Here is a 14159-nt window from a genome sequence, read left to right on the forward strand (position 1 = left end):
CGTTTGAAACTCAATGTCCCTCGGCCCCAGACGACAATTGTTCTGGTGTGAGGGTTGGGGCCTGGAGAACTATTGAGAGGATTCGCTTTCTTCCTTCCTGTCGGTTGTACTGCTCTTCGATTACCTCGTTTACTTGTTCTTCACATTTCCTTCGTAGTCTCGGTTCTCGACCTCCTCGTTTACTTCTCATACTGTTGTCACGAGGAAAACATACAAGACAGAAAAATACATTGGTTTCTGGTTTCGGAAGCAGCCCTTTATTCTTTTTTTGTTTCTTAGAAAAGGAAACTGCAAGGATGTCGTGACAATCTAGAAAGTATTCATAGAGCATTGAAAATTGTTATCTCTTTCTAGTTTAAATTACTTTAGAAAAAAAATTGTTTGGAGAAGTTCTCCATTAGTTTAAGTTTTAATGTATATTACAGTAAGAGATTACAACACGAGCAAGAATAGGGCCCAAAAATTCCCAAGCTACTTTAAAGATGACAGTGCAGATGCAACATTTCGAGAAATTCGGTCATGTATAGGCTCCTGGAAGAAGAAAAGTGTATTAGTGTCGATTGCATTAGATAATATAATTTAAAAAATAGATATTTATGGATTACCTCGGTCGATGGAATCTCAAACTTTGATTTGGTTATAGTCTCGTACAAGAAAATGTATCTGTCCAGCAGAAAATAGTATGATGTTCACTTAAATGAAAGCAATGAAAATAATGTAACCAAATCAAGCACAAGTTGATTAACAGAAGGCAGATCTATACAAACAAGAATGAATAGTATATACATGTCATGAAAGTGGAAAACTGAAAACTGATGATCACTGTATCCATTTTAATGCATATTAGCAAGGAACAGTCAGAAAATTTCTTAAACAATGTAATGTTTTCCTTTTATCACCTAAGGCGACAATATGTCGTGCCGAGAGAGGGGGATCTCCTATTTAACATTTAAACAAATAAATCTAAACCTCTTATAAATTATTCAGAATGAAAAGTTAAAGAAAAACCTTGCATGTTACTGAAAATAAATAACATAAAAGCATCACTTTAAAGCAAGTATCCACAGGGGCATCAACTACTAGTGTTTTTGGCATCGAAGAGCTTTGGCAGCTCTTAAATGAATGAATGGTGGATTTTTTTTCCTTGTGGTTTATTCATTTCTTCATTATTGAGCATCCCTTATGCACCAAATTGAACTTGTTTAATTTAAGAAAAAAAATAAAAGAAAAAGAGGACAATACACAGCACAGTTCTTCCATTCAAATTTGTACATTACAAATCTGACACTTACGGTCTTAGAAAGAAAATTCAGAGCACAACTACTTCAGGTTCATTTCTAGAAGTAAGCTTCAGTGCAAAATATATCAAGTGTAAAAGGAACTAGCGCCAGAAGACATACCGCCAGGATAACTCACAAACAAGATCTTCGGGAGCATCAGGAAGGACCTAAATAAAATTCACCAGTGTGATGTGATGCAATCTTTACAGCTTACAAGTTAATCCATTAACAGTATAAAATGTAAATACCTCATCTTCATACGGGTTGCAGTGACTTTTAAACCACAGCCTCAAGAACTCCTAAAAATTGGATTCTTAAATATTAGGGAATTGCTGACTATCTATATTTCATAGAAAAAAGGTTAACAGATGGAAGGCAATGCATTCACTAAGCGCATGTTTGGTTCAGCTTATTTTGATTCTTGAGTGAGCTTGAAAATAAGCAAATATTTTCCGAAAAAGAATCTACACCAAACATGCATTACATCTATACACTAGAAAGAAAAACAACTCACGTAATGAGGTGATACACATAAAATACCTTGTCAATATTTTCAGGCTCGAGACCATTTTGAAAGCGCTCCAGGTAAGAATTGGCAATCCAATATCTACTTGAATCAGGAGTATGGACCTGGAGTTTGGAAAGAGAATTTTATCAAATTTGTATACTTATTATGTGAATGCATGTGAGAGTTCAATACGCATTATCCATCAGGGATAGCATTGCACCTCATCGATCAACATAATTGAACCATCATTTGCCTTCCCAAACTCATACTTAGTGTCTACCAATATGAGGCCATGTTCTGAAGCCACTTGCTGCAAAGTCAATCAAATGGAAAAGTGAAACGAAGCAAATGGAAAAATAATTTAACAGGAGTAGAAATATAGATTGTGCACACAGGATCAAGCAACCAATAATGGATCAATCACCCATATTCCTAGGAAGGTTATCAAATAAAATTATTAGAGAACACTAGGCCCCTTCGATGAATAAATCATATAATCAAAATTTGGTCACTAGTCAGTGATGATTTACATACAAATCTCCATCCATTACAGTGGAAAAATGAAATTTGTAAGCAAGAGATGAGATTCGTAGAAATACAAGGAAGTTGAGTGGGCTACAGCTCTTGAAGTTGCAACAAACGGATCACTAGAGCAGCATTTCTAAGATATTTCACTGACGAATATAACTGAATTGATATTACTGCTGTTGGATTTCTGATGATGACTTCAGTGATTGAGTAATGTATTTATAAGTGATTTGACATCAGGATAACATAAAGTTTGGAGCAAGTTGGTCGTACTTATGCAAATTTTTGAATTGACAACTTGCCTACAGCAAAGTTCCTTCATTAAATGATGAATACAAGTTGAGTAATGCCTGTTTATTAAACGTTTACAGAGACACATTTCCCATACTTACAGAGTTTGAGAACAAAGCCATCTATTTTATAATTAAGGAATGATGATCTGTTCCTAACTTCTATTTCTTCTCTACTATGCATGGCAGAGACAAAAATGAGAGAACATGGGGACAGACCAAGCTAATTCAACATACTGCTAAATAGTGCATACAATATACTCTATAATTTCACGAATGGTGCATCCCATACCCTGTGTGCTTCCTAAAGATCTAAAAAGGCTTAAGAAAGCACTGGGATAATGGGACTCTCCTTTCACCATTTTACTTTTAAAACCAAAAAATAACCTTTCCGAAATTATGGTCCTTTCATGTAAAATATATAACATTAGTATACTATGGATCAAAATTATAGAAAGAAAGGTTTCTTATTAACAGAAAAGAGTACAAATGATTCCGACCAAGGACTTTCAAGAGGGCTGAACTCTCCCCCAACAATCTGAACTTTACAATTCACAAGATGTCTCTGCCTCTCAACTTTTTTTCTTATTTATAGGCAAAATGGCATCATTTTCTAATTATTTCAGCTCCTCACTCCCTAACTAACTAATTATTCCACTAAATACGGTTTATCTGACAGAACCAAATATATGAAAAACAATATAGAAATAACTACAGAATAAGCAAAGACATCTTGGTATTTGAACCATTCAATATCATACTAAAAAAATGTGTAACTAACTAACTTGAAAGAAAATATGTGAATATGTACATCATTGAGTATCATGGACTCTCTTCCAGAGAAGAACAGTTTTTACATTACACATATTGATTCCTAAAAGTATACCCTAACTATAGAACAGACATCATAAAAAAATTCACCCATACTATTTTCATCTTTTTCCAGTTTGCAAATGAGTTGCTGATACATTATCCATCTAAGCTAACCCAAATAAAAAAGATAATGTTAATTACATATATTATCATATTATTTAAAATTTATTTCTTCTTTTGTGCAAAAGAAAAAATATGTCATATTTCACAAGTGTGATCTTAGCAGTTACAGTGAGAAGGCACTTCATTGTGTCCTTTATTTCCCAAATTAAAAAATGACTTAGCAAGCGTAGCTTATTACCTGTCCATATTCAAACAAGGATAATGCTTTTTCACTCACTTCTTCATAATCAGCTCGAGTCATCAGTCCCCTTTCTATAATCTGCAAGGGAGATGCATCATAGAAGAAGTAAAAATCTGAGATAAAACACTGTTGTCCAAAGATAGTCATTTTGGTGCCACTCCATCATCACACCTCAGTAACTCCAAGAACAAGAATATTCTATTAATAATCATGGGGATACCCTAGGCTTTTATTCATGTTTCCTTTTACCAACGTACCAGGTTAGTCCACTACTCCACCTTTAACAAGAAAATCTACAATCATAATTTTGCTCATTTCTTCACAGATCTTGGATGATATTTTCACAGAAATAATGACATAAAAACTGCAATATAAAGCAAACTGAAAAGAAACATCATTGATGACTTAACACAAGCATCCTCTTTTATAAGGGGGCCAGGAGCTAATTGATAACGCAAGACAATATTATAACAGGATCATTCGCTGTAACTTCAACCATACTGAATATGCTGGTTGCAAGTGATAAAACTAGGCATCATACCTCATCCGGAGTGACAGGAACATCATGATCTGCAGCCTTGGTTGTTGGAGTGAGTATATTTTCAGACAGCTTCTGATTTTTTACCATTCCTGTCATGTGTTAATGTCTTAATAAATATAGGGACAAATATATTTTAAGAATGAGACACGAATGAGAAATCCCACCATCTGGGAGGACATTTCCACAATAGTTCCGAGCACCCTTATTGTAGACTGTCCATAGAGATGTATCAGTACTTCCAGTGACAAATCCTCTTGCTACAAGCCAGTAACACGTGTCAACAGATGGATGTTAGAATCCGAACCTTCCATTTTTAAAAGATTTAAATATTTTACAAACTTCACAAATACAATAAAATTAAATTTCAAAGGCACAGGACAATATGTCGATCTTCCGCAAAAACCCAAAATAAATTTAGATAATCATGAACAGGGAACTGCAATCATTTTATCTCAATTACTCAAGTAAATTTATGGATTCTCTTCCAAATTTCAAAATAATTAAACAAAATGCTGCCAAGGATGTATCCACAATATCTATTATTTTCCCTAGTTAGCTTTTATCGCAAAAGGACTTCTCTTCTACATCGTACATTAAAAAACATCTCCCTTGCAGAAAAAATATCTGTTTAAGTGACTCCAGTGTAATATGCCAATTAATCAACAATCATAGTACCTATCAAAGCATTTAATAAGATGTGAAAGTAATAATTAACCTGAAAAGCCCAACCATCTTTGTTATTTTCACCACTTCTCATAATAGTATTTGCATTTCCGATAAGGAATTCAATTATGTGAGAATTCAGTATTTAAGTTCAGACGTATCATAACATAAGATAGCTCTGATCCCCACTTGCTCCAATAAAATTAACTCGTTCTCATCTATTCTTACATAGGAAATCACATGATATGGTATTACAAAATAAAATGGAAAAAGAAAAACTGCAATTACATGATAACACTCTTTCATGTTATAGTGTCAGAAGCTAAAGGTGATTAATGAAGTCATCCAATAAGCCAACAAAAATTGTTTGGATCAGCAAATTACTCACCAACAAACTCAACAGGGAAAACTGAGCATTTCTTAGCTATTGTAACATTTTTGTCCGGAGCCGATACAACTGCATTAGAAACTATCTGCTTAGTTCTTTCAAACCACCACAAACTTGTCTCATTCAGAACCTGCAATTGGGAGGGGAAAATGATCAGGTTATTGAATGCCAAGTGTTCAGTAACCACCGCTCCACCAGCTAAAAAATAATTTTCCACGTATCCTCTTATTCATCTACAATACAACTTCTCCATCAAAACAATTAGTTTAAGGATCTAGATCATCTCCTTTCCCTTAAGTCCACAAAGTGTCATGTTAAGAGCCAAAAAAGCAAATACAAGTACCCTGAAAAGATAATGGTTATTCCTCTCATAATAAAAATTGTGCTTTCTTCTACATTATCTGCTACAAAGCATGGATAACACAATATGACACGGGACACGAATACTGTATACAGTTAGTTATACATGACACATGCATGGCAGGAGTATGGCAAACTTAAAATTTTCAAAACATGACATGCCTATAGCACAACACACGATACACATTTCTAAAATTTAGAGAGAGAAATACAGTTTGTCCGATTCCCTTGTCATACAAAATCTATAAAGTTTTTAAGAAAATTATTTCAAAAACAGGTGTGCTAAAAATCTAAAAACAGAATCAGGTAAATGTTTTCTCATCCCCTTATATTGTTTTCTTCAAATACTAAGAAGATAAAATTTTAACAGCAACGTGTTCAAACGAACAAACAATTAAAATGAGCTCATGGTACTGACAAGTTTTCGAAAAAAAGTAAACTAAATAAAGTCTAATGTTTTCAAATTTACCACGAGTGTTTGTAGACATAATAAACTACAATAGCATTTTAACTAATCATTGCAGTATCCTAACTCCAATTAGAAAAGAATTCGTAACCATTCAAAAGCCGAATGAATCACACACCTGGCCTTTGAAAGGAATGGAAGCAAGAATCCTATCAAACGCACTCTGCCGATCAGTGGTCACCAAAACGAGGTAATCCCCAGCGTCGTAAATATCTCTTACCTTCCAACACACAACAAACAATTTTTCAATTCAAAGGACACATAACGACGAATAAATAAATAACGGCTTCAAAGATGGCACACTTTGCCGCGGGTTTTGGACACGAGACCGGGAACGGTGTTGTGGAGGTTAGTTTCGGAGAGGCAGTTAGAGAGTCCGCTTCTTCTGATAACATCAACGACGTCGTTTCTGTGCGGACTGTTCACGAGAGAGTCTCCCAGAGACGGTTGTTGCTGGCCTTCTCTCGGCATTACCGAGGCGCGGATTGCTCGAAATCCGTGCGGTTTGAAAGCGATTTTGGTTACGGGCCCACGCGCCGCCGCGTAAGTGCGATTGACGGGTGGTAGAATCTCGGCGCCCAAGGTTTGGGAAGGGTTTAACGCAACCGTAAAATCGCCCATTGTTTACTGAAACTGAAGCTGCTTCTCTTACTGTGTTGACGATGGTTGCGTTTTGCGAAGGGTTAAAAAACAACTTGACTTATAATACAATTGAATGTTGAAATAATGTTGAAATAATATGCAACATACTACATAATATAGCTAAAGGCAAACTAAATGGACGGTAAAAGTTATGAGACAGAAATTAAAAATTAAAACATACAAATCAAAGCAATAGGAGAATAATAGAAAAATATTAAAAAAATAATAAAAGGATATGTCATATAGGTGTTTTTTTTTTCTTCTAAAAAGTAAGGCAAAATTAAATATTCATAATATTAGTATTGGTGATTTGGTTGTAGAGAAATTAGTATTGGTGATGGTTATAAAATTAGACTTTTATAATATGAATTGCTCTATATTATAATTATATTTTTTTTTACTAAAATGTTATCTTATATGAAGAAAAAAAAATGGAGAAATTTTGAAAAATTATAAACTAGTGTATTTAATTATATTGTTGTATGGTTGATTATTAACTTATCATTACACTAATATTAGTGGTGATTTTTAACATCATAAATCATAATTAGTGCATCTATCAACATTCATTATATTTCAGGAATGTATGACTGATGAAAATTGGTATGTTGCTTATCTTCATTTAGTTATATATGTTTTCTGCATTTATAAAAAAAATGGTTGATGCAACTACTACAATAAAAAAAAGTTATTTTACATGTATTCAGACGAAAAACTTGAGAAATCTTTAAAAAAAATATGTTTTCTTCTATAAAGATAAAGATAAAGTTGTTAGATAAAAAGATGATATTAAAAGTGCTTAAAAAATCCTTAATAAGTATAATTTAAAAATTAAATATTATAATAACTATTACAATAGTAATGTTGATCATATTGCTTTATTAGTTGCAAATTAAGAGAGTAAGATAAATATCTTTTCTCTTTCTCGCAATGATTGAACAAATATAATAATAAAAACATTACTTCAAAAAGATAGAACTTATTTGGACAATTTCAGTATTCTAGTTGTAGAAATAAAGTTTGGAAGGATATAAAATGTGTCAGAGGCGATATATACGTGATTTTTTTCATCCAAATAGCACAGTTCAGACTTTTTTTCTTTGGGTTCTCAATATAGATGGTATAATTAACCGTACAATTTGAGAGTTTAGTACCAACGGAAATAACGCATATTACACAAGTTTTTATAAAAAATATATTAAATCGGATATATTATCGAGTAGATGTATTACATATTACATAGATCATAAACAACTATATAAATTATTAAAATTTGATTAAAATAATTTAAAAAAAGCATTCACAAGAAATATATTATACTGATTATAGATCCTAATCAGTGTAATATATGACTATGAAACACATATTTAATGTACATATTACATTGATTGTGGGTTTTAATCGGTATAATATGTGACAATTTACATAGACTATTTATATAACAATGTAATATGTAATATTTTTTATTTACAAAATTATTAAATTGTGATTTTTCCCAACCTATAATAGTGAAATCAAACTAAAATATCAGCCAAATTAATTTTTATATTAAGAAATATAAAAACATGCAAATAGTATAATTAAAACTAATGAAAATTTACATATATGTAGAAAGTTAGAAATTATGACTTGTTTTTATTCCTAATCTCTAAAAAATATTTGGATGATTCTTGATGAATTTGTTCAAGAGTTTGTATATTTAGTGGATCGGTTTCTGCAAAAAACTAAGAAATGTAATAATATATTAGTGTTCATAATAACAAATATGAATTTATAATGAGATGTTAGAGTATTTAAATCTTATAATACTTGTTCCCAAGAGTCCATAATATTCACACGGGCAATGGTTCACATCCAATGCATTACATAATAACCACATTCAAAGCTTCTTTGTTGCTTATTGTACTATTATGAAATATAAGTAACAAGAAGCCATATAAATTCTCTTTCTGGATGTCTGATTCCATCTTTGAATATAAGTTTGACATTTAATTTTTTACTCTCGAACCTTTATATGGATTGCGGCTCAAGGAAAACATAAATATCAACATTGTCCATGTTGATAATTATTTTATTTATATACCTACATTGTTAATATTATATATATATATATATTAAGTGACATGATTCATGAAACATCATTTGATTAAATAACATGTAATTATTAAGGGTGCATACATCATCCATAGTTGAATAACTGCGATGTTCAATAATTGATTACCCTGGATGATTTCAAAGACATCCTGCATGGTTATGTATTGTATACCACCATTGTCAACACCAAACACTGTTGCATCCCAAGGATGACAAAATAATCCTGAAACAATTGATGTGAAACCCTAATAAACTCTTGGATTGGATCCACACATGGTTATGGTTGGACTTGTGGTTGTAGTTGAGGGCTTAAATCACCACCATTTGGGGCATTTTGTCTCGTACCGGAGTCTTGTAAAACATAATAACAAATATAAAGTATAAATTTAAATAACATTAATAGGCCTTAATGAAATAAACCTGATATTTCTTTTTGAAATGGCCTTAATCAGATGTGTATGTCGTGCAATAAATGTTACAAGTGTCTCTCCCAACCTCTGTGGTGGGACTAGAAGTGCAACAAATGCATCTCTAACTTTTTCAACCACTACTCTAGAAAAATCACCTTGCATGGGCACAATTGCATGGTTGAACCTCCTGGATACACTCTCCCAATGACCACTACATGAGAAGTATTTTCTTCAACAAACAACCTACACTGATAGAAGGATTCATTATCATCATCTTCTAAGTCCTTGACATCAAAACTACCTTTTGTGCTAGCTCGACCACAAGCATGAAGTACATTTGCTGGTTCAACTAGATTATATCGTTGCTCGAGTTCAACTCTTAACTCTTTAGTAACTTGTTCTTTTATGTTCTAACTTAGTTATGGTGTCAGTCTCTGTCAATTGTGCAGCTAATTGCTCCATTATCTCCTAAGTGATATTTGTAGTAGAAAAGTTGGGTCGAGGAGCTAATCCAAAGTATTGTCTCACCCCCAACACCAAAATCAACAGTATGTACACGACCAGGGTGTTCTTCAGTCCCAATAGCCACGGTCAATATGTCATCTCGACCTTTAGGAACAAAACTTCCCCATGAGCTTTGCTTCGCTAGCGAATCCTATAAAGAATAATACAATATGTTAATATAATATGTAATGACAAGTGTGTAATACTAAAACTAAGATATGTAATTATAAACATACAATACGTTGTGAAATCTCTAATGATTTCTCAAATGTCATCTCATCCCCTACTTTAGTTCTGACCAACTTCCATTTCTCATGTCGACTAGGAGGGGATGGAGGACAAATAAGTTCACCAGAACCAGATTTTTTCTACCTCTTTAACTTTTCTTCCATTATCTTTTTCTCTAAAAAATCATAACCTCCTCGAGACTGTCTGTGGGGGGTAACATTATTTTGTGTAATAATTTGACCTTTCTTCCTCTTTTCTTGTAAGTACATAATACACATAAATTATGAATTTCATGATAAGATTTAATAACATATATAATGAAATGTTCACAAACTTGTCACGAGGGATCCATTCGACTATGAACAAATTGAGACCATGTCTTTTCATCTACACAATATTTACCACAAGGAAACTTGTCTTTGTATTTGCTAAAGATGTAATAGCATGTCAAATTTGTCTTAAATTGCCTCCATTTTGTAGCTACTGAAGACAATATCTTGCTCTGAATCAAATTCGAAGTCTCAAAATCAAAGTTTGTTTAAAAATTATAATAAATAAATCATTAAAATGTATATAACATTTTCAATACACAAATATATTATTTTTTGAACCTTTTATTTTTATTTTGAATATTACATATTACATCGTTGGTCCTTTCAACCGGTGTAATATGTCATGCTCCAACTATATTATTTTTTAAACATTTTTTTTACTATGAACAATACATATTACACGGTTGGTCTTTTCAACCGGTGTAATATGTCATGCTCTAGATATATTATTTTTTACTCTAAACAATACATATTACACATGTTGGAACCAACCAGTGTAATATGTCATGCTCCAACTATATTAATTTTTAAAACTTTCTTTTTACTTTGAACAATACATATTACACCAGTATGTTGTTGTAGAAATGCGTTATTTGCACTAGTGTAGTTTGCAAATAACCAAATTTTGAATGGATTGTTGTAGGAATGACCGAAAAATCAACCGTAATTCAATTTTCTGTAAACTATATTTTGAGTTGGCTTACATTTTTTTTGCTTTTTGATTTAAAAGTAAAGTGAAGAAAATGGAACTAATTTTCTTTAAGCTAATTTGTTTTAGTTATACTTTGAATAATCTAATATATTATTTTATGTATGAACATTTTTCTCTTAAAATATTAAAGTGGAGGGAAAAACATATAAATCTCTCCTCCTTTAATAAATGAATTAATTAAGATATAAACAAAATATTAAATCACAACTCCAATATAAAAAATAAAAAAGTATTCAATGCTCACAAATAGAGTTTCGTTATGTGAAAACTAAATTACATTATTGCTATCTCTAAATACAAAATAACACACTAACATTCAAAGAAAAAAACAATTCTTACAACCTTAACTTCGTTAAAATGATATCATTTGAGTCAATCATCACATCTGAAGTATTGTCCATCTTGAAGCTCCAAGTTTTGTCATAGTTTTGTCTTTAAAAGACATATCGAAGGGTTAAGGAAAAAAATATGTAGTTAAATTGTATTTGATCTCAATTTCTAAGCAATATAAGACTATTGGACGTACTGGAACAAACCATCAATCGTTGGCTAAAAGAATGAGGTATCCAAAATATAGTTTGTTTTGAAGCTCGTAGTTCCTTCACATTTTTATCCTTAAAAGAAGCTTAAGAGGATTAAAAGAAAAGTATATATTTAAATTGATCTTGACATCCTAAACTATGTGAAATTATTGGGCCTACTATATCAACAATTAGGCTAATTCTAACTGTACCAGATCAATTCTGGCATGCACCCAACATTTTTTAAAATTCCCTAATTGCCTTTGTCACTTGTATTTGAAAAAAGAAGTTGCAGGGGAGTTCTTGCGTGGGTGGTGTTCGTTTCCAGTGGAGATGGTTGTGGTATACATTGTTTGTAGCAGTGGTGGTGGTCGATGCATTATTGTTAGGTGCAATGGAATTCTTGTTGTTGTTTGAGGTAAGCATTTCCATTTTTCGCGTGGTAATGACGCAAAGTTTTCTCTAGATATCGGTGTTCGAAAATTGCCTTATGGATGTAGATATAAAGAACTGTTAAGTGTAACTTTTGGATATCCGCATCCAAAATGTATAATAAGGCGTTCGGATATCGTCATTCGAAAGCCAATGTTGGGTGTGTTGAGAAAGTTATGGATGTTGATATTCAGAAGCCATTTACCAATCTTGGATGAGAGGATCCGAAATGAATTATTTGTGTTGCGGAAATGAATACTTTAAGCCTTTTGGCATGTATTTTTTTTTGTATACAATAATGCCAATGGATATCGAAGATTCATACGTGGGAATATCAGGGGAAATTGATGTGTGGGATGAACTAAATGATGTTGGTCTCGAGGGATCCTCTACACATATCCATACTGACAGAGAACTCGTTTAGGCAAGTGCATTTGTCTTTAACTTTCAAGCCTGATATAACCCGAGAATAAGGATATTCACTCAAATGGACGTTCTTTCATGCGCTCCTCGTATGGGAAAAACTAAATATCAGGTAATGTGATTGTATCTAGCTACAACCTCACTATTGCAACTAAAGTCCTTTCCCAACCTCATACATCATACAACGGGGTTTCTCTTCAGAATACTCGGACTGCACACGTCTCATACCTATAGATAATGCAATTAACCATTCATATAAAATATTCATTATTTACCAAACCATCACATGACTATCTTGCCACATGCTTTTCATAATTAATCAGCATTCACTTATCCGTCGGCCCTCTTGGATAACCTTCATCCTCAATTTCCACTTCTTCGTGTTCAACATTATCTTCAAAGTCCTCATTTTGAAGTGAATTACTAAGATCACCACACTTTCTTATCACAAATGCAGTTGGTCGCACACGGTCCACCTTTGAAGATCCTCCTCTAGTTCTCACCATGTTCCCATGCCTTTCAAAAATGAAATCAAATATGAATGAAAAAAAAAGACAATCAAAGTTCAGGATCTACATATTCGAAACACTTATGGATTTATGTATCCATAATGGCTACGGATATTCATATATAGGACATATACGAATTTCCATACCTGAAACCCTTTTTCTAACATTCTTCCTGTGGCTAACGTCATCTGGGACACCTCCAGATTTCTCCATCCAAAGACTAACACATACTAAATTACAAATCAAACAACGTTATCCAGAAGCCGACAATTTTCATGAAAATGAAACTCACCTTTCTTCTCCGATTACCACTCTGCCTTTTCCGATGACCACCATTGCTGAAGAACTCCAGTCAAACACCACAACACTCGCCCTTCATCATTGAGACTTGCCCATCATCGTGGACCACCAAAACCGTCGTGAAAATGTTGCTGGAATGGGTTCTTCGTGGCTGCATCTCATAATCCTAAGTGCTTATTTTAAATCACTAAGCTCAAAGGTGTAAAAGCCTATTTACCTATTGGGTGCATGTCAGTATTGATCTGGGTGCAGGAAGAATTAGCTAGGGATGACAATACGGGTTGACCCGTCTCGCATAGGTTCGCATCGTGTTTGACCCGCAAAATGCGGGTTGGGTTGGCTCGTCCCGCTCAAAGGATGCAAACTCATTTCACTAGTCTGTCTCCCATCAGAGGTAGCCCGCGGGCTTGCATGTCAACCCGCATAAGTAAAATATTTTCTTAAAAGAAAATTCATTTATAAAAATAAAATTATTTCTCCTACTGAAAAATTAAAATTTTATCCATGTTTCAATTCATTCAATTAAGATAAAAATATGAATTCAAGTTTAAGGGTTGTTAGAAAGCTTGATTAAAAACAATTAAAGTTTTTTTTTGCATTTATTGTTCCTTTATATGTATGTAAATGTATCAAAGTATCTTATCAAATTATTGCTACAAAGTATTTAATGAAGATGACTAATTTTTTAAAGAGTATCTTATTGAAATCTCTTCTTTAAATTATTTTTTATTAACAAATTTTAAATAGAAGACTTTACTTAAAACTAAATCTGTTGTCACTCTTAATATTAACTCATTTAGATGATTAAAATAAAACATTTTAGTTTAGTACATTGAATTCAATTTTTTAAA

The 14159-nt window shown here is 32.7% G+C and overlaps 1 protein-coding gene across 1 annotated transcript; it reads right to left on the reverse strand.

Moving 5' to 3' along the window:
* Positions 1 to 299: 299 nt before the first annotated feature.
* LOC137825789 (phosphoribosylaminoimidazole-succinocarboxamide synthase, chloroplastic) lies at positions 300 to 6916 on the reverse strand. Its single transcript, XM_068631580.1, has 12 exons — positions 6505 to 6916; positions 6320 to 6421; positions 5376 to 5505; positions 4489 to 4581; positions 4325 to 4413; positions 3781 to 3861; positions 2009 to 2098; positions 1821 to 1910; positions 1529 to 1579; positions 1401 to 1447; positions 606 to 663; positions 300 to 531 (listed from the first exon to the last, which is right to left on the reverse strand). Exons 1-12 carry the CDS (start codon positions 6820 to 6822, stop codon positions 472 to 474), a joined length of 1209 nt encoding a protein of 402 aa, XP_068487681.1. The 5' UTR covers positions 6823 to 6916; the 3' UTR covers positions 300 to 471.
* Between the last annotated feature and the right edge of the window lie 7243 nt (positions 6917 to 14159).

Source organism: Phaseolus vulgaris, chromosome 8 (assembly GCF_000499845.2).
Source record: "Phaseolus vulgaris cultivar G19833 chromosome 8, P. vulgaris v2.0, whole genome shotgun sequence".
Lineage (NCBI taxonomy): Eukaryota > Viridiplantae > Streptophyta > Magnoliopsida > Fabales > Fabaceae > Phaseolus > Phaseolus vulgaris.